The sequence below is a fragment of the Trachypithecus francoisi genome, unplaced genomic scaffold (assembly GCF_009764315.1).
Source record: "Trachypithecus francoisi isolate TF-2019V2 unplaced genomic scaffold, Tfra_2.0 Lachesis_group10, whole genome shotgun sequence".
Lineage (NCBI taxonomy): Eukaryota > Metazoa > Chordata > Mammalia > Primates > Cercopithecidae > Trachypithecus > Trachypithecus francoisi.
This window is the reverse complement of record NW_022681455.1, coordinates 37241335-37259911: the sequence shown is the minus strand read 5'-3', so window position 1 is coordinate 37259911 and position 18577 is coordinate 37241335. Positions and strand designations below refer to the sequence as shown.

Genomic DNA, 18577 nt, shown 5'->3' with positions numbered 1-18577 from the left:
CACAACCAAACATGAATTTCATCACCAAGTAGACTGTGGCTGGCAGAAATCTTAAGATTCACGACTGAAATACACACTCTTCCTTATACTTCTCAGGACTTTGCCCAAAATAAACTGAAACAGTAAACCAACAGTAGACTGATGAATGGATAATTTGCCAAAAGTCTCAACATACACCACAAAGAGGGTGGGAGTAGTCTTAGGAGGTCTGCTCTCCAGCTAAACAACTGAAGAATGAAAGAATTTAGTGCATTTGCACAAGAAGTGCATTACAATACAGGGGAGGAAGAAGTCACTTGGGGTTGGACAAATCCTTAGAAAATGCCAAAGGAATAAGCTGATTCTGTGGTCGCCTTGTAATAATTTCTAGTGGGAAAGGCCAACTCAAGATGAAGTAAGGTCGGAGTTGAGAACTGTCCTCACTTTTCCTGCCTAACCCTTTCGGCAGGCGACCCCAAACTCCCACCAGAATCCTTCGGGTAAGTGCCGAGCTGGGGGAGCAAGCCATCGTCGAGCGACCAACCACCTGTGCGTGGTGGAGACCCCTGAGAGGGAGTCCTAATTAGAGTGGAAAGCAGCTCTGGGGAGGAACCCCCGAGACCAGGGCCGACACTGACTACTCACCCAACTCCACTCCCCTTTACGCCCAATCTTCGGCCACCTTCCCGCTGAGGTCACCCCTCCAGACACCTCCGCCCCCAGACCCCGGTCTACACCCACATCCAGCCGTCCCCAAAGCTCGCTGTTCGCTCCTCTGCCTGACAGCTGCCCTGCCGCCAACAGGCAGCCCCAGCTTCCCCAAACCAGTCTTCCGGCCTCGGTGGCGCCCCAGGGCCGCGGGATTTAGGGATTAGGATCTGGAAGGGTTTGGTCCAATCCCCTCTCCCTCTCAGCGTCCTGGGCTCACCTCCCCGGCAGCTTAGCGCTCCTCTTCCAAAACTGCTTGCTGTTCTCAGCGGCCATTGCTCTGGCAGGGGGAAGGCCTTGTAGGCGGGCCAAGGGGTTGCCTGGCGAGATGCCCCCAGACCCCGCAATCTGAGGGCCAACCCAGGCCGCTTCCCCGCCGCTGTTCACCCGCTCCCAGCTCCTGGGGACGCCATCTTGGATGTGGGCACCCCTACACCCAGCACGGCTGCCATTGGTGGGCTGCGCAAGCCATGGACGGGCCGACCAATTGGGAGCCGGAATCCTGCAGGCCGCTGAAGCCAACCGGTAACGTCAGGGTCTGGGCACACAGGTGGACGGGGAAGGCGGAGCTTGGACGAGCAGAGAGGCGGGGCTCAAAGTTCCTAACCCGCGAGAGGGAAGAAGCAGGTAAAGTAAGGGACCTATGGGAAGGAAGAGAGGGAATTATCTTCTTCGTGAGGAATGAAGTTCCTGAGTCTAATATTTTTTGGCAAGGCAGGGCATACTATGTATTTATATATAGGAATCTTTGACCTAAAAGTAAAGGCCCATGTGTTTGTTGTGGCCCATTTTTAACATCTCTCAACTCAATGACACTCTGGTTATTACCCTCCCTTCCTCGTTCCGTTTAGATGTCCATTCGTTTTTCTGAAGGTCAGCAGGGACCCGATAGCCCGGGATTGCTAACTGCTCAACACGTGAGCAACGGTTCATCAGAGTCTCCCTCTCCCTCTGTTTATTGAAAACGATTGAAGGACTTGTGCTGTGGGTGAAAAATTCAAATGATCTAATCCCTATGTCAATCCATAACTCTCACTTTCTGACTATGCTAACGGTGTATAGGAAATGGTTTATCATAGCTGTCCAACTCAGATTACCAAATACGATTTCTTTGAAGGACACAGTATAGCTCCATCGTGTGAATCACAAAGTTAAGGATGTATCTCCTCCTGGCCCCACCAACATCCTTAATTTCCCTTGTTAATCTGTTATAAATCTTGCACCCTTGAATTTATTTTCAATCTCATTTTCCCAGACAATGAGATTTAATATTAGCATTTTGAATCCTTTGAATGTCTTGTCGGTGTTTTTTGCTGTTTTTGAGTTTCTGTGGTATTCCGTGGTGATTTGGGGAGAGAGGGAAAGTGGGCACCAGTCCAGAGTGGTTTTTGTCCCATCGAAGGACTGTTGAGGTGGGTTGCGTGACCCCCACTCCCACCCCCACCCTCCATTTACAGCTACCACATGTACTTCCACATATTGGAGAATACTTAAAGACCCGACCCCCGACGGGTATGTCCTCCAACGATGGTTTCTACATTACTCCCATTTTCAAGCTTCTTTTGTCCCCTAATTTTAGAATTATAGGATTGGATGACGAGGGCTATTTTTACTTCTTCTGAATCTTTCATGCTTTTATACACTTTCATCTTGTTTTCTTTATGGGCATTTAACCCAGAAAAAAAAGAAAGAAAAAGTCCCTCTATTCTTTTAATCATTTTACCTGCCATTCTCTGGCACTTCTTTTCCCTAGGATGCAGTGACCAGCACTGCACACTAAGCCCAAAGAGGGATGTACTGAGGCTTTGTTAAGGTTGATGTTTTGTCTTTATTCTGGACAGCCAGAACTTTTGCTGGCTGTTTGGGCTTTAGAAGAGTTGATGTCTTGAAGGAGTAATCTAAAACAACTTCTAGATTCCTTACCTTGGTGGCAACCAGCAGTTCAGAGTTCATTGTCTTAAAGGTATCCTCTGGATTGTCTTCCCCTATGTGAGCTGCCATACACTCATCCATGTGACAAGATACCTGCCACTTTCCAGCTTACACACATGGTTTTAGAGACGTTCCAGAAGCTGTTCCCTATTGATTTGACATTTTACTATGTGGAAAGCAAAGTATAATTTGTGTACCTAGAAATATCTCAAAATACTCCTTTTTCTTAATCTTTTATGAAATGTTAAATAACACTGATTCCCAGGGGATGTTGCTAACAGTGCTCAACCCAGAGAAGCCCTATTATTTCTACACTTTGTTTTCTATATCAGTTTCCCCTCCAAGATTTTTTAAAAATTCACAAGAGTTTCCTGGTGATGACTTTTTAAATAGTATTTGGTAGGGAAATTGAGATTGTTGGAACCTTTTTCACCACTACCAGTTGGTCACCCTAATCTTCACTAACCACACACCCGCTTACAGCAGCCTGCTATTGGGCTCCCTGCTTCCACTCTTACCCCGTTAGAGTATATTCCCCATACAGCAGCCAGAGAGACCTTTCTTTTTTTTTTTTGAGACCAGGTCTTGCCCTGTCACTCAAGCTGGAGTCCAGTGACATGATCTCAGCACACTACAACCTCCACCTCCCAGGCTCAACCAATCCTCCCACATCAGCCTCCTGAGTAACTGGGACTACAGGCACATACCACCATGGCCAGCAAATTTTTTGTATTTTTGTAAAGATTGAGGTTTCACCATGTTGCCCAGGCTGGTCTTGTACCCCTGAACTCAAGCAATCCATCAGCTTTGGCCTCCCAGAGTGCTAGTATTACAGGTGGGAGTCATCACACCCAGCCCAGAGACACTCTGTTAAAATGTAGACCATATCATGTCACTCCTCTGCTCAAAACCTTGCAATGGCCCCCACTGTACTTGGCATAAAATCCAAGCTCCTTAAAGACCCTACATGACTTGGCTCCACTCACCTCTCCAGCCTCATCTCATTACACTTTCTTTCTTGCTTAATCTGCTCCAACCATGCCCATTGGTCTTATTGCTGTTCCTTGAACACTCTAAACATGTTCCTACTTCAAGGACTTTGCATTAGCCATTTCCTCTGCTTGGACTTCTCTTCCCCTAAATGCCTTGCTTCCTCATTTCATGCAGGTATATACCCAACTGTCTTTACCTTGTAGAGACCCTCCCTAACCACCCATCTTAAATACTGGCTACACTGCTCTATTTTTCTTTTTCTTTCTTTCTTTAGCTTTTGGACACAAGGTCTCACTCTGTTGCCCAGGAGTGCAGTGGCATGACCACAGCTCGCTGAAGCCTTGACCTCCTGAGCTCAAGCAGTCCTCCTATGTCAGCCTCCCAAGTAGCTGGGACCACAGTGCATGCCACCACACCCAGCCAATCTTTTTATTATTTGTAGAGACAGTCTCCCTATGTTGCCCAGGCTGGTCCCAAACTCCTGGGTTCAAATGATCCTTTTCAGTCTCCCAAAATGCTGGGATTACAGGCATGGACCACTGTGCCTGGCTCTATTTTTCTTTCAAGCGCTATCACTACAGGCCATATTATGTACTTGTTTGCTGTCCATCTCTATCCGCTAGAATAGAGGCCCCCTTTCTGTGGCCTGTTAGGAACCAGGCCACATAGCAGGAGGTGAGCGGCGGGTGGCATGCAATCATTACCGCCAGAGCTCCGCCTCCTGTCAGATCAGCAACAGCATCAGGTTCTCATAGGAGTGTGAACCCTATTGTGAACTGCTTATACAAGGGATCTAGGCTGCGTATTCCTTATGAGAATCTAATGCCTTGTGATTTGAAGTGGAAACGTTTCATCCTGAAACCCCCCTCCCCCAAAATCTTCGTGGAAAAGTTGTCTTCCATGAAACTGGTCCCAGATGCCAAAAAGATTGGGGACTGCTGCCCTAGAATGTGAACCCCACTAAGACTGGGACTTTGTTTTGTTCCCTGCTGTATCCCCAGCACCTAGAATAGTGTTTGGCACATAGTGAGTGCTTAGTAAATGTTTACTGAGTGAAAGAAGGAAGAATATAAATATTTCTTGTCTTTCAATTCTATGTTGTTCACATATTTTTTTGTTAGGAAAGATGATAGAAAAAGTGTTTCCTAACCCCTAGTAGGATGTGTCCACTTTACCAATGATTCTACATCCTTGCCTACACTCTTGGTTGAAGAACAGTCTTCTCTGAAAAAGATTGCATTCTTCAAACTCTTTTGCAGCTTTAAAGGAATGTGCCTGTACCTGGAATGATGAGGGAGGGAGGCCACCCACCTAGTCAGGAGATCAGTTGGTAGCTCTCATCAAAGAGCTGATAGCTATGACAGCCACCCTTGCCCAGCAAGAGGTGTAAACCATTGGTTTGAGGTTCCCGAGAGGTCCTTAGAGGCCTTCTGATGGAGGTCCTTCTTGGCAGACATTCACTGGTCCACTAGACCAGTGCTTCCTATACTATATTGCACATGTGAATCACTGAGGATTATATTAAAAACCTAGATTCTGATTCAGCAGGTCTGAGGTGGAGCCTACAGCTCAGAATTTCTAACAAGCTCCCAGGTGACACTGACGCTGCTGATCCATGGACCTCACTTTGTAGATCTTCTGTTGCTAATATGGTATGGCCTGTGATTGTTGAATTTATCTCAAGAGTTTATTCTGAAACTATAAGTAGAGGCTTCTCAATACTGTTTACCTGCAACTTTTTACTTTTCCCCCTTCAACTTCATCTTCATTCAAAAGAGGGTTAAACAACTTAAAATGGGGCAAACTATAGTTAAGGGATGAGATATGCCTGGGTTGACTGTGGATTCAAAAGAGGTAGGCGTATCCCAACCCTTAGAGAAAGTTTTATGAAAGAGATAATCCTTGAGTAGGGACAGAAAAGGAAGGAGAAAGGCCTGAAGAAAGTGACTATAGGAGGAAAGTCACTTCAGGACAGGAGCTCCAATGGGAAGATAAAAATAGAGAAAAAAACCTTTGGACTTACAGAGAGATCACTGGCAGACTTTAATCTTAGCAAAGGAGTGGAGTGAGGCCGGGCGCGGTGGCTCAAGCCTGTAATCCCAGCACTTTGGGAGGCCGAGACGGGCGGATCACGAGGTCAGGAGATCGAGACCATCCTGGCTAACACGGTGAAACCCCGTCTCTACTAAAAAAATACAAAAAAAAATTAGCCCGGCGAGATGGCGGGCGCATGTAGTCCCAGCTACTCGGGAGGCTGAGGCGAGAGAATGGCGTAAACCCAGGAGGCGGAGCTTGCAGTGAGCTGAGATCCGGCCACTGCACTCCAGCCTGGGCTCTGTCTCAAAAAAAAAAAAAAAAGGAGTGGAGTGGAAGGAAGAAAGTAGACACTGTGATGAGGGGAAGGGTTAAGAAATGAGAGCAAGAAGCAGCCCTCACAATGCACTGTGCAATATTAGGCCACCTAAGAGATAGTGAGGTCAAGCTGGGATTTAACAGCAAGAGAGCTTTACAGTATCTTAATGACCACTGTAAGTGCCAATGCAGAGATCAGTTACATTAAGAGAAGGCAAGGGGATAAGCAAAAAGACTGAAAAAGCAAGAGGTTATAGGAATAGAGGAAGAGAGAGTTTTCAGAATTTAGGGGTGAAGGGAAAACTAGGTATTTCATTCCTAAGAATTTATTCTAAGAAAAGAAGTTGGCCGAGCGCGATGGCTCACGCCTATAATCCCAGCACTTTGGAAGGCCCAGACAGGCGAATCACGTGGTCAGGAGATCAAGACCATCCTGGCTAACACAGTGAAACCCCTTCTCTACTAAAAATACAAAAAATTTAGCCGGACGTAGTGGCGGGCGCCTGTAGTCCTAGCTACTCGGGAGGCTGAGGCAGGAGAATGGCGTAAACCCGGGAGGCGGAGCTTGCAGTGAGCCGAGATTGCGCCACTGCACTCTAGCCTGGGCGACAGAGAGAGACTCCCTCTCAAAAAAAAAAAAAAAAAAAAAAAGAAGTTACCATACCTGGCAAGAAGAAAGGGGGAAATCTCTGTGTACAAAGATATTCTTTGCCTTGCAACCAGTAATAAACAGGAAAAATGAAAAGAATATGAAGATTTAAACATGAAAAGGCAGTTACGTAAATTATGGTGTGCAGTTTATAAACTTGAACCATGTTGTACCATTGAAGAGGACAAATTTGAATGCTACATAGCACATCAAAAAGGTGTATGAAATGATGTACAGCAGGGAAAAGGTAGAATATAAAATATCTTTGCATGTTTTCAGTAAGAATATATGGGTTTTGTCAAAGGTTGGAAGAAAACGTGGAAAAAATAAGCAAATTTTGGTAGAGGGTAGAATTATACATCTTGGTACTTCTGGAACTCTTCTTTAATGTTACCATTTTATTTATTTATTTATTTATTTATTTATTTTGAGATGAGATGTTTTTGAGATAGAGCTCTGTTGCCCAGGCTGGAGTGCAGTGGTGCGATCTTGGCTTACTGCAAGCTCTGCCTCCCGGGTTCGCGCCATTCTCCTGCCTCATCCTCCCTATAGCTGGGACTACAGGCGCCCGCCACCGCGCCTGGCTAATTTTTTTTTGTATTTTTGGTAGAGAAGGGGTTTCACCGTGTTAGCCAGGATGGTCTCGGTCTCCTGACCTAGTGATCCGCCCGCCTTGGCCTCTTAAAGTGCTGGGATTACAGGCGTGAGCCACCGCGGCCGGCCACCATATTTTTAATATTATAAAATATACATCGCCTGGGTACAGTGGCTCACACCTACAATCCCAGCACTTTGGGAGGCTGAGGCAGGTGGATCACTTGAGCTCAGGAGTTCAAGACCAGCCTGGGCAACATGACAAAACCCCGTCTCTATCAAAAATACAAAAAATTAGAGGAGTGTGGTGGCACACATTTGTGGTCCCAGCTACTCAGAGGCTGAGGGGGAGGATCACTTGAGCCCAGGAGGTGGGGGTTGCAGTGAGCCGAGATCGTGCCACTGCACTTCAGCCTGAGTGACAGAGTGAGACCTTATAAAAAAAAAAATGTATATATATACACACACACACATACACACACACCCCTCACGCCCCTCACAACATATACATGTTGACATATATGTGTATGCATCTATATGTGCATACAGGTATATGTTATGTATGTATACATATATGTATATATGTCAACCAGGGGTTGACAAACTTCTTATATCAAGGGCTGAATTGTAGATATTTTTAGACTTTGCCAGCTATATGATCTCTGTTGCAGCTATTCATATCTGCCATTGTCGTGTGAAAGCAACCATAGACAATAAATAAGTTCTCGGGGCTGTGTTCTAATAAAACTTATTTTATCCACATTGAAATTTGCACTTTATGTTACATGTCATGAAATATTCTTCTTCTTTCAAGTTTTTCAACAATTAAAAAATTTTTATCTCCTAGATCATATAAAAATAGCTTACCAGATTTGGCCCATCATCGGTAATTTGCCATCTCCTGCAATAAATAATAAATAACAAATAAGAAAAAGATTAATAAACAAAAAATCTCAAAATATAATTAAAGCTCCATTTTGTTCCTCTCTGATCTCATTCCCCTCCCTCTCTCCAGTGGAAACCACGATCCTGAGTTACAAGTTCAGCATTCCCATGTGTGTTTTAGAGTTTTATTACATATGTGTGTATCCATAAACAACATGTTTTTCATGTTTTGAAACTTTATGAATAACATCATACTGTACATATGCTTCAGCAACTGGCTTTTTCACTCAACATTCTGTTAATACATTGAGCTCTAGTTTACTCATCCTAACTGCAATATATCATTCCATTATGTGAATATTCCTCAATTCTCATTTCCAGTTATTTTTATTTTGAGCATTGCTCATTCAACATTCTTTTACACATTATCTCATGGAAATTTTTCTCTAGTGCAGTTTTTTTTCAAATTATGGTTTCTCAACTGTCTTAGTCCATTCAGGCTGCTATAACAAAATATCATAGATCAGTCTTTTTGCAGTTCATAAGCAAGATGAGTGGGTGTTCATGCCCATGTGTGAGATGTGCCTCCCTCAAACCTTGTTAAGATGTCAGCACGTTAGCTGTCTGACATGAAAAAATAAAAAACAAAATATCATAGATTGGGGAGCTTGTAAACAGCAGAAATTTATTTCTCACCGTTCTGGAGGCTAGGAAATACAAGATCAAGATGTCAGCAGATTTGGTGTCTGGTGAGGGCCCATTTCCTGGTTCATAGGTAACACCTGCTGGCTGTGTCCCCACCTGGTGGAAAGGGTCAGGCAGCTCTTTGGAGCCCCTCTTAAAAGGGCAGTAATCTACCTTCATCACCTCCCAAATACCCCACCACCTAATGCCATCATATTGGTGATTAGTTTCAGCATATGTGTCTAAATCCAATTTTGAGGGGACACAAACATTCCACAGCATCAACTACTAGTGAGTTAAAGTGAACTTAAAGGTTAGGACCTTTAATGAAATAGGATAGACAGAAATAGAAAAGATCAGAATGTGTTGCATGTAATATAGGCATTGTTTTGCAAAATTTTTTCCCAGCTTTTTTACACTTACACATACATATACATGTGTCTGTGTGTGTGCGCACGCCTGAGAGCGAAAGATACTTGGTTGTGATGTAAAATGTACTTCTCAATGAGAGGTTGTGATCAGCATGTTTGAAAAGCAGTGCTTTAAAGTACAGTACTAGGAATATCTAGGAAAGGCATTGCTGGATCACAGAACATGTACAACTTCCACTTTACTAGATGGTGCCAAATGTTTTCCAAAATGGCTTTTCCAGCTTATCCTCACAGCAGTGAGTGTGAGTTTCTATTGCTCCATGTCCTCACCTGTAGTAGAATTTTTTCATGGGATGTTAAATATATCATACACACAAAAGAATTTATAAAACTGATGTGCACAGTTTGATTAATAACATTTGCATTCGTGTACCCACTCCCCGTGCTATACAACAGGATATCACCAATACCTTAGAAGCCTCTTAGGGGTCCCTTGCTATGGGCATTCCCCTTTTCTCTCTCTTTCAGATGTAACCACTCTGCAGAATTTTGTATTAATAATTCCTTTGTTTTCATGTTTTCTACCTATATTTGTAACCTTAAGTAACATACTATTAATATTGTATGTATCTATTCTTCTGTTGCCTGCTTCTTTTAGACAATAGTATGATCTTGATATTTACCTATGTTGATGAGTACAGGTATAGTTCACTCATTTTCACTGTTGTAATAGACCATTTTATAATATCATTTTGTCTATGCTGCTACTGATGGACATTTGGTTGTTTCACATTCTGTGCCACTATGAACTCTGCTGCTACAAACTTTCTTATATGTGTCTTCTGGAGAAGTGAACAACTAGAAAGATTTCTCTAGGATGTTGACATGGAAGTGGAATTGGTGGTCTGGAGTGTATGCATAAGTTCACCTTTGCAAAATACAACCCAACTGTTTTTCAAAGTGGTCATACTACTTTACACTTCCAACCACATGGGATGGGAGTTCCATTTTTATTTCCTGTAACATGGTTTCAACAGTAAATAAAATTTGGAGGGAAAAGGTGGTTTAAAGTCAGATCCTGAGGGAAGGACAAAATGTGGTTGAACAGGAAGCAGAAAAGTGGAAATCTTAGTCTCTGTACAGTCACATAGAAATCTTCCTTCCAAAGGCCGGGCGCGGTGGCTCAAGCCTGTAATCCCAGCACTTTGGGAGGCCGAGACGGGTGGATCACGAGGTCAGGAGATCGAGACCATCCTGGCTAACACCGTGAAACCCCGTTTCTACTAAAAAATACAAAAAACTAGCCGGGCGTGGTGGCGGCGCCTGTAGTCCCAGCTACTCGGGAGGCTGAGGCAGGAGAATGGCGTAAACCCGGGAGGCAGAGCTTGCAGTGAGCTGAGATGCGGCCACTGTACTCCAGCCTGGGCGATAGAGCGAGACTCTGTCTCAAAAAAAAAAAAAAAAAAAAGAAATCTTCCTTCCACTAGGTGTGGTGGCTCACACCTGTAATCCCAACACTTTGAGAGGCTGAGGCAGGTGGATCACTTGAGGTCAGGAGTTCGAGACCTTCCTGGCCAACATGGTGAAACCCCGTCTCCACTAAAATACAAAAAAATTAGCTGGGCATGGTGGCAAATATCTGTAGTCCCAGCTACTTGGGAGGCTGAGGCAGGAGAATTGCTTGAACCTGGGAAGTGGAGGTTGTAGTGAGCCAAGATTGCACCACTGCACTCCAACCTAGGCAACAGAGTGAGACTCTGTCTCCAAAAAAAGAAAAAAAAAACAGGAGAAGAAGAAGAAGAGGAAGAAGAGGAAAAGGAAGAGGAAGAAGAAGAAGAAGACGAAGACGAAGACGAAGAAGAAGAAGAAGAAGAAGAAAAGATTCCTTTCTTCCTTTCTATTATCATAAATTTCTACATGGCACAAAATCAAAATCTAAAAATGGATATGCTTAATTGTGGCCACAAAAAAAGGTATGTCTACATTAAAATCCCTGGAACCTGTGGATGTTATGTTATTCAGAAAAAGGGTCTTTAACAGATATTAAGTTAAAGATTTTGAGATGAGATCATCTTGGACTGCTTGGCTGGGTCTCAAATCCAATGACAAGTGTTCTTTTATGAGAGAAGATACAGACAGAAGAGAAGGAGGCAGTGTGACCATAGAAGCAGATTGAAATGATACAGCCACAAGCCAAGGAATACATGGAGGCACCAGAACCCAGAAGGGGCAGAAAAGGATTCTCTGCTAGAGCCTTTGAAGCATGAGTTTACTTGATTTAGTAATTTACTTGATTCAGCCTCCAGAACCTTAAGATAACAAATTTCTATTGTTTTATGCCACTGTGTTTGTTGTATTTGTTGCAGAGAAGTCCTAGGAAGCTCATGCAGGATAAAGAAAAACTTGATCTCCCTCACAACTTTTTGCCCATTGCCACCTATTTCTGCTCCCCAGAGGCAACCACTGTTACCAGTTCCTTGTACACCATCCTTATAGAGATATTCTTAAAGAGACCCCTAGTAATTGGCAGGAACATTGAAAATCATTTTACAGATGAGAAGACTGAAGCTCAAAGAGAGGAAGAGGCTTGCCCGAGGACCCTCAGGCTAGCCAGCGGCAGATGAATAGCAACCTATTTCTTATGCTCCTTTAATGTAAGAGAAGTATCTAGAAGCAGATTTTGATATTAGGTCAGAGAGAAAGATGAGCAAGGTATTGGGTGAGTGAAGGGAGGGGAATGCCGTGAAGGTGAGAATGGGGGAAAAATTATGATTTTACCTTAGGTTGACCTCAATTCAATGCAGCACTGCACCAAATCATTGCCACACACTATAGATAGAAATTAGTTCTTCTAACTAACTTTTATTCAGCATCTACTATATTCCTGGCACTAAACTATATTAAGAACTATAAACATACAGCCCCTGTCCTCAACAAGTATATAATCTAGTAGAGGAGTCTGGTTAGTAAGTAAAGCAGCATGACAAGTGATAAAAATGGAGGTGTATACTATAATATGTCCTAAGAATACACAGAGTGGAGCATGATCCTCTCTGATTGGGAAGCTGAGGAAGGCCTTAAAAGATTAGTGTGATTTTACTAGGTAGAGAGGGAGGGAAAAGCATCCTAGGCAGAAGGATGAAATATACATGGAACTATGGATGTCTACAAGGAGAAATTACGTATGAGAAACTGTAGGAGATGCTGTCAGTACCTCACCCACATCCCTCATCCTCTTCATGTGCTAAGTGCATCTCTTTGCCTGAAGGCTCTTCCCCCAGCTCCCAAAAACTATAGAAAACCATGCTGTTCACACTCATGACATACTGGAAATGTCTAAGAGTTAACTCCTGGGAGCAGCCCTCAACTAGTGACTGACTCTCAGGAGTTTGTAGATAAACACCCAAGTTCCTTCAACACTTAGCGGGGATAATTCTGAGGTGTGTGTTTCTCAGAGTTTCTTTACAGGATTAAGCTCCTGTTGTCCATTGTGGTAGTTGGCTTAATAGTTTGCTCTTGCCAGGTTCACACCTGTAATCCCAGCACTTTGGGAGGCCGAGGTGGGTGGATCATGAGGTCAGGAGATCGAGACCATCCTGGCCAACATGGTGAAACCCCGTCTCTACTAAAAATACAAAAATTAGCTGGTTGTGGTGGCGTGTGCCTGTAGTCCCAGCTACTTGGGAGACTGAGGCAGTAGAATTGCTTGAACCCGAGAGGCAGAGGTTGCAGTGAGCCGAGATCGCGCCACTGCACTCCAGCCTGGCAACAGAGCGAGACTCCATCTCAAAAAGAAAAAAAAAATCAAACAAATTTCGCCCTTTATTGACTGCCTTCCTTCCCCTGTATCATTTCTACCTCTTTCCCCACTCATGTTTCTGTCACCTCCAAATAAACTACTTTCACTCAAATCCTTGTCTCAGGGTCAGCTTCTTGGAGGATCCAAACTAAAACTAACCATAAGTAGTTCTACATGGTAAGACCAAAGAGTACGAGGAATGGTGTGCAGGGGCAAAAGACACTGCAGCAGGGGCCTATCATAGTAGACTTCTAAGGCCATATAAGTCTTATGTTACCTTTTCCTCTAGGCAATGGGACATTCATTGCCAGTTTAAGCAGGGACATGACATGAACAGATCTGCACTGTAGAAGGACCACTCTAGTCACATAGCTAACTATTAAATGGCTTCTGCTACACTTAGAATGAAATCCAAACTCCTAACCATGCCTGAGAGGTACTGCATGACCCGGCACCTGGCTGTCTCCCCATCTTCTGAGAATGTTTTTTTTTTGAGACAGAGTCTTGCTCTGTTGCCCAGGCTAGAGCGCAGTGGCACAGTCATGGCTCACTGCAGCCTCGACCTCCCATGCTCAAGCGATCCTTCCATCTGAACCTCCTGAATAGCTGGGATCACAGCATGTGCCACCACATCGGCTAATTTTAAAAATTATTTTGTGGAGATAGGGTCTCACTATGTTGCCCAGGCTAGTCTCAAACTCCTGAGCTCAAGTGATCCTCCCACCTCAGCCTCCCAAAGTGCCAGGGTTACAGACGTGCACCACCATGCCCAGCCTGAGAAATGTCTATTCCATTTGGCAATTGTGGGTTGGCCCTAATGGCACAGCAGCATCAGAAGCTAGATGAAGAGTAGAAGTAGACTAGATTATTGTTCTCAGTTTCACTCCCTCTTGCAGTGCATGAGAGTAGATGGAGTATACTTCCCTGCAAGACTTCTGGCCAATGGAATGTGAGCAAAAGTAACAGTTTGCCTCAAGAAGTTTCCACTCCCATGCCTGCAGTATGAGAAGACCATGCCCTGGGGAGCTACTGGCCCAACGAAGATAACAGACGTGGGAGCTGTCAAAAATCCAGACTGAAGCCTGGAACCCACTCCAGGCAACCTTCAGCCTGAAGCTTGAATAAGAAAAAGAGATGCTTGTGATTTTAAGCCACTGAATTTTGCATCATTATTGTGGCAAGAGCTAATTACTACAGAAGAGAATTAGAGGAGAAGTAGAAGAGAAAAGTGAGCTAAGAATACGCTTTCAAGAAGCTTAGCTGTCAAGCAAATGAGAGCCTGTTGGCTGGGCGCAGTGGCTCATGCCTGTAATCCCAGCACTTTAGGAGGCCGTGGCAGGTGGATCACCTGAGGTCAGGAGTTCGAGACCAGCCTGACCAACATGGAGAAACCCCTTCTCTACTTAAAAAAATAACAAAATTAGCCGGGCTTGGTGGTGCATGCCTGTGATTACAGCTACTCGGGAGGCTGAGGCAGGAGAATTGCTTGAACCCGGGAGGCGGAGGTTGCGGTGAGCCGGGATCGCACCATTGCACTCCAGCCTGGGCAACAAGAGCAAAACTCCGTCTCAAAAAAAAAAAAGAAAAAAAAGAAAAAAGAAAAAGAAAAAAAGAAAAGAAAATGAGAGGCTAGTCGATCTCCTCCTCCTCCTCCTTATGCTCCTCCTCTTCCTTATTGTCATTGTTGTTCTGTTTTGGTGTTTTTGCTGCCCATGATATAAATCCCTTTCCCACATATGGAGAATTTCCCACTCTCTGAAACTCTGTGGGAAACAGAGCCCACCTCCTAGTATTATAGCTTAAAACGCCAGCTACTTATTTTCCCAACCTTCCTGTGCTCTAAGTCATGGCACATGTTGTAGGCTCTGCTAATAAAATACACCCACTCTAGACTTTGAATCAGGAGGAGTTTGTGATGCAAAGAAGCAGAAGTAGCACAGAATCCATTCCACTGATGGGCAATGCCAGCATGGCAGCAACCCCCAGTTTGGGAGAATAGCTGGGGCAGCAGCAACATTCAGGATCTGGTGCTGGGCTTCTCAGTGTAACTATGGAGTCAAATGCTCATTAGCAGCAGTGGCAGTGTCTTCAGTGACCCAGCTCTGTGGTGTGATGTTGGGGCTATCTACCACCCTGTAAGAAAAAACCTCTGAACATAGTGTGGTAGATTTGTTACATTAACGATCTTAATTCTTCACTGGAGGATCTCATCTTGTTGGACTTCCTCATTCTAACTGGGCTCACCCTTTTGACTTACTTTGGTCAATGGGATGTTAGTAAACACTACCCAAGCCAAGGCTTGCAAAGCACTTGTGTGATTGGCTTGTCTTACTGTTGCTCTCTGCCATTGCCATGAGAACATGTCTAGGCTTGCCTGCTGGATGATGAAAAACATGTGGAACTAGGCCAAGTCTCCCTAAGTTATCCCAGCTGAGGCCATCCTAGTTCAGCCAACAGCCAGTTGAGCCTCGGACATATGAATCAGCTGAGCCAAAATCAACAGAATTGCCTGGCCAACCAACTGTTGACCCCAGACACTTGAGTGAGTCCAGCTGAGATCAGCTCAGGTCAGCCCAGCCCAGCCCAGCCCAGCCCCAGATAAACTGAACCTCACAAATTTGTGTACTAAATACATGTCCATTGTTACATGCCACTGTGGTTTTATGGTTGTTTATGTGATGTTATTTTGACAATATACAGCCAACATACATATGATTCTCCAGATTTCTCCACAAGTCTATGAGCTATGGTTTTTCTGCTTAAATCAGCCAAGAGATGGCACTTGTTGCTTGCTCTGACTTACACAGAGAAAGACTGAAAGTAAATTAGAGAGAAACATGGGGTCAAGGGAAAAGTTGAAGTAGGCGAGACTTCAGCATGTTTATGGGCCAAAGATTGGAGGCAGTTGTATTTGTTAGGCTATAAGTGTAGCTGGAAAATAATAGTGCTTTAGACACGATAGAAGTTTACAGTTTTTCTCCCTCATGTGAAAGAAGTTTACAGTTTTTCTCCCATAGGGGTTTCAGCCTCTGGTGAAACCACCTTTGCAAAATTATGACAGTAAGAGAAATCTGACACAGTTGACTCCTTCTCACTTCTAACCTCCAAGTTCTCCTTGTTCATTCCTATGCATAAGCCAGACTTTGGAAAGAATTTAGTTTACAGTTTAACCTTAAAGCAAGGATGAAAATAGCCCTTTCCAAAACTAAACCACCTTTGTAAAACTAATAAAAGGCCACAAGTTTAGGATTATGAGAGGGCCTGAGTTCTACTAAAATGTAGGTGGAGTTAAATGATAACCAGCCATTGTTCCAGAGGTCACAAAATTTGTAACTTCCACAGTACCCCTGTACATAACATCACTACTGTAGAACCTAAGATTGGCCTTTTGAGATGCCTTTTCAGACTTGCATTTCTGAGGACTGGCTGACTCCATCTGGGCTCCTGACTCCTGACTGAACCGGTCCTGTGCACCCCCCACCCAGAGGCAGACTCAGCACACAAGGACGGTTTTCCGCATCCCTATGATGGCATCCCCCACCAGTCAGCACCACCCATTCCCTAGTCCTCTGCCCACCAAACTATCCTTAAAAAACCCTAGCCAGGCGTGGTGGCGCATGCCTGTAGTCCCAGCTACTCGGGAGGCTGAGGCAGGAGAATCGCTTGAAACCAGGAGACAGAGGTTGCGGTGAGCCAAGATCACGCCATTGCACTCCAGCCTGGGCAACAAGAGCGAAACTCTGTCTCAAAAAAAAAAAAAAAAAAAAAAAAAAAAAAACTAACCCTACCCTCTGAGCCTTTGGGGAGATTGATTTGAGTAATAACTCCATATCCCGTGTGATATGGCCAGCCTCATGTCAATTAAACTCTTTCTTTACTGCAATGCCATGGTTTCAGTGAATTGGTTTTATCTGTGTAGCAGGCAGGATAAACTCCGTCTCATTAAAAAAAAGAAAAAGAAAAAGAAAAAAGAAAAGAAAAGAAATTACCACTGGGCAATTACACTGGGATGAAGGACAGGGAGAACATGACCTTTCTCTTCAATACCTGGTGGTTTCCTCTATTTTTTTCCCCTTTCAACCCATTCTCAGAACTTGGTCACATGACCACACTCAGCTGCACAGAAGGCTGGAAAATGTAAACCTTATTCTGGCCAACCGAATTTATAACTAAACTCCCTGTTTCAGAGTGGAAGAAGGGGCAAACAGAGAGTAGTAGCCCTTGCCAAATTAAAGAAGATGGAATAATTAATGGAACAACAGCTCTATGGTAGACTTTATGAGTTATTTCCTTCCATATTCTTTGTTAAGGGGGCTCTTTTTTTGTAGGAGGCAGGGCGACTGTGTTTACAATGTGGGTATAAATCATAATTTGCCTAAACAAGTTATGACAATCCCATTCAGCTTTGCCAGGAACTTGCCTTCCCAGACTCTCCTGCAGCTACATGTGCCATGTGACCCAGTTCTGACCAATGAGCCATAAAAATAAGACTGCTAGGGGTTTTCTGGAAAATGTTTTACTTCCTATGGAAGAGACAAACATGGAGGAGAGCTTACTGGCACACTCCTGCCTAGGATACTGGTGTGAGTCACTGGGGCAGTCAGCTTATGACCACAAAAGTAAGGCCAAAAGAATTACAGATGCCAACCTAGAGCCCTGACACCTTTTTGAGGATTTGAATATCTTGAGAGATGAGCAGGTGGAGAAGGAGAGAAAGAATATTTGAGGAAGTAGGAGTATTCGATGCATGAGAAGGAATGCTTAGCAATACCCCTGGAAAGTTGGGTCCCAGTCAGATCTTGAGGGCTTTGTATGAAGTAGTGTGATTTATTGTCAGAATTACCTCTTTCCAAGCTGGGACTGGTTTCCCTGTTTGTCAGCTGATTCACCACCAAAGCATGACAGGCTTTTCTCTTTGTAGTTTTTTTTTTTTTTTTTTTTTGTTGAGACGGAGTCTCGCTCTGTCGCCCAGGCTGGAGTGCAGTGGCCGGATCTCAGCTCACTGCAAGCTCCGCCTCCCGGGTTTACGCCATTCTCTCGCCTCAGCCTCCCGAGTAGCTGGGACTACAGGCGCCCGCCATCTCGCCCGGCTAATTTTTTGTATTTTTTTAGTAGAGACGGGGTTTCACCGTGTTAGCCAGGATGGTCTCGATCTCCTGACCTCATGATCCGCCCGTCTCGGCCTCCCAAAGTGCTGGGATTACAGGCTTGAGCCACCGCGCCCGGCCCTCTTTGTAGTTTTAAGAGGACTGCCCGTCTGTCCCCGTTCAGAGAGTTGAAGAACTTTTGTTTTGGAAAATCTAGGCTCTTGAAAGCAAAGATCTAGATGATATGGATGAGTAGGGAGTGCTGATTTGAAAAGTTGAGGGTGAGTAGAATGGTTCCCAACTTCCTACAGCAAGTGGAATTTCCTTCCCATGGAGGGTATAGAGAGGTACAGGTTCTGCCCACTGTGGGGGCCTGTGTTTGACTCCCTCCCAGACCCCATAGTGGCAGAATGTCTGATGGGTTAGCTGAGTGAACACTTGCCTGGGGACTGAGCTCTAAGCCATTGTCTCCAGGGCTATGAGCTGTGGGACCACGGAAGTGTGGACATCAAGCCCTTCACAGTGACCGCACTCTTGAAGTCTA

The 18577-nt window shown here is 44.4% G+C and overlaps 2 protein-coding genes and 1 non-coding gene across 4 annotated transcripts in view; 2 read left to right on the top strand and 1 right to left on the bottom strand.

Annotated features, from left to right (window-relative positions):
* The window catches only part of TBC1D22B (TBC1 domain family member 22B), a 75926-nt gene extending 74823 nt beyond the window's left edge, over positions 1–1103 (bottom strand). The window contains exon 1 of the mRNA XM_033217021.1: positions 908–1103. Within this exon, the coding sequence (XP_033072912.1) occupies positions 908–963 (56 nt within the window). The 5' untranslated portion in view covers positions 964–1103. The remainder of the gene's footprint in view (positions 1–907) is intronic.
* Positions 626–18577, top strand: part of TMEM217 (transmembrane protein 217) — a 47483-nt gene continuing 29531 nt past the window's right edge. The window contains exons 1-2 of one of the 2 annotated variants that reach the window (XM_033217024.1): positions 1239–1314; positions 5161–5264. Coding sequence is in view for 1 of the 2 variants with exons in the window: in XM_033217023.1 (XP_033072914.1) it covers positions 1158–1314 (157 nt within the window). In the remaining variant the exon portion in view is untranslated. Of the gene's footprint in view, positions 1315–5160; positions 5265–18577 lie in introns of both variants that reach the window. The other variant, XM_033217023.1, reaches the window with a different exon arrangement.
* On the top strand, positions 8619–8722 carry LOC117088916. The gene has a single exon (XR_004439426.1). It is a non-coding gene; the product is annotated as a small nucleolar RNA U13 (small nucleolar RNA).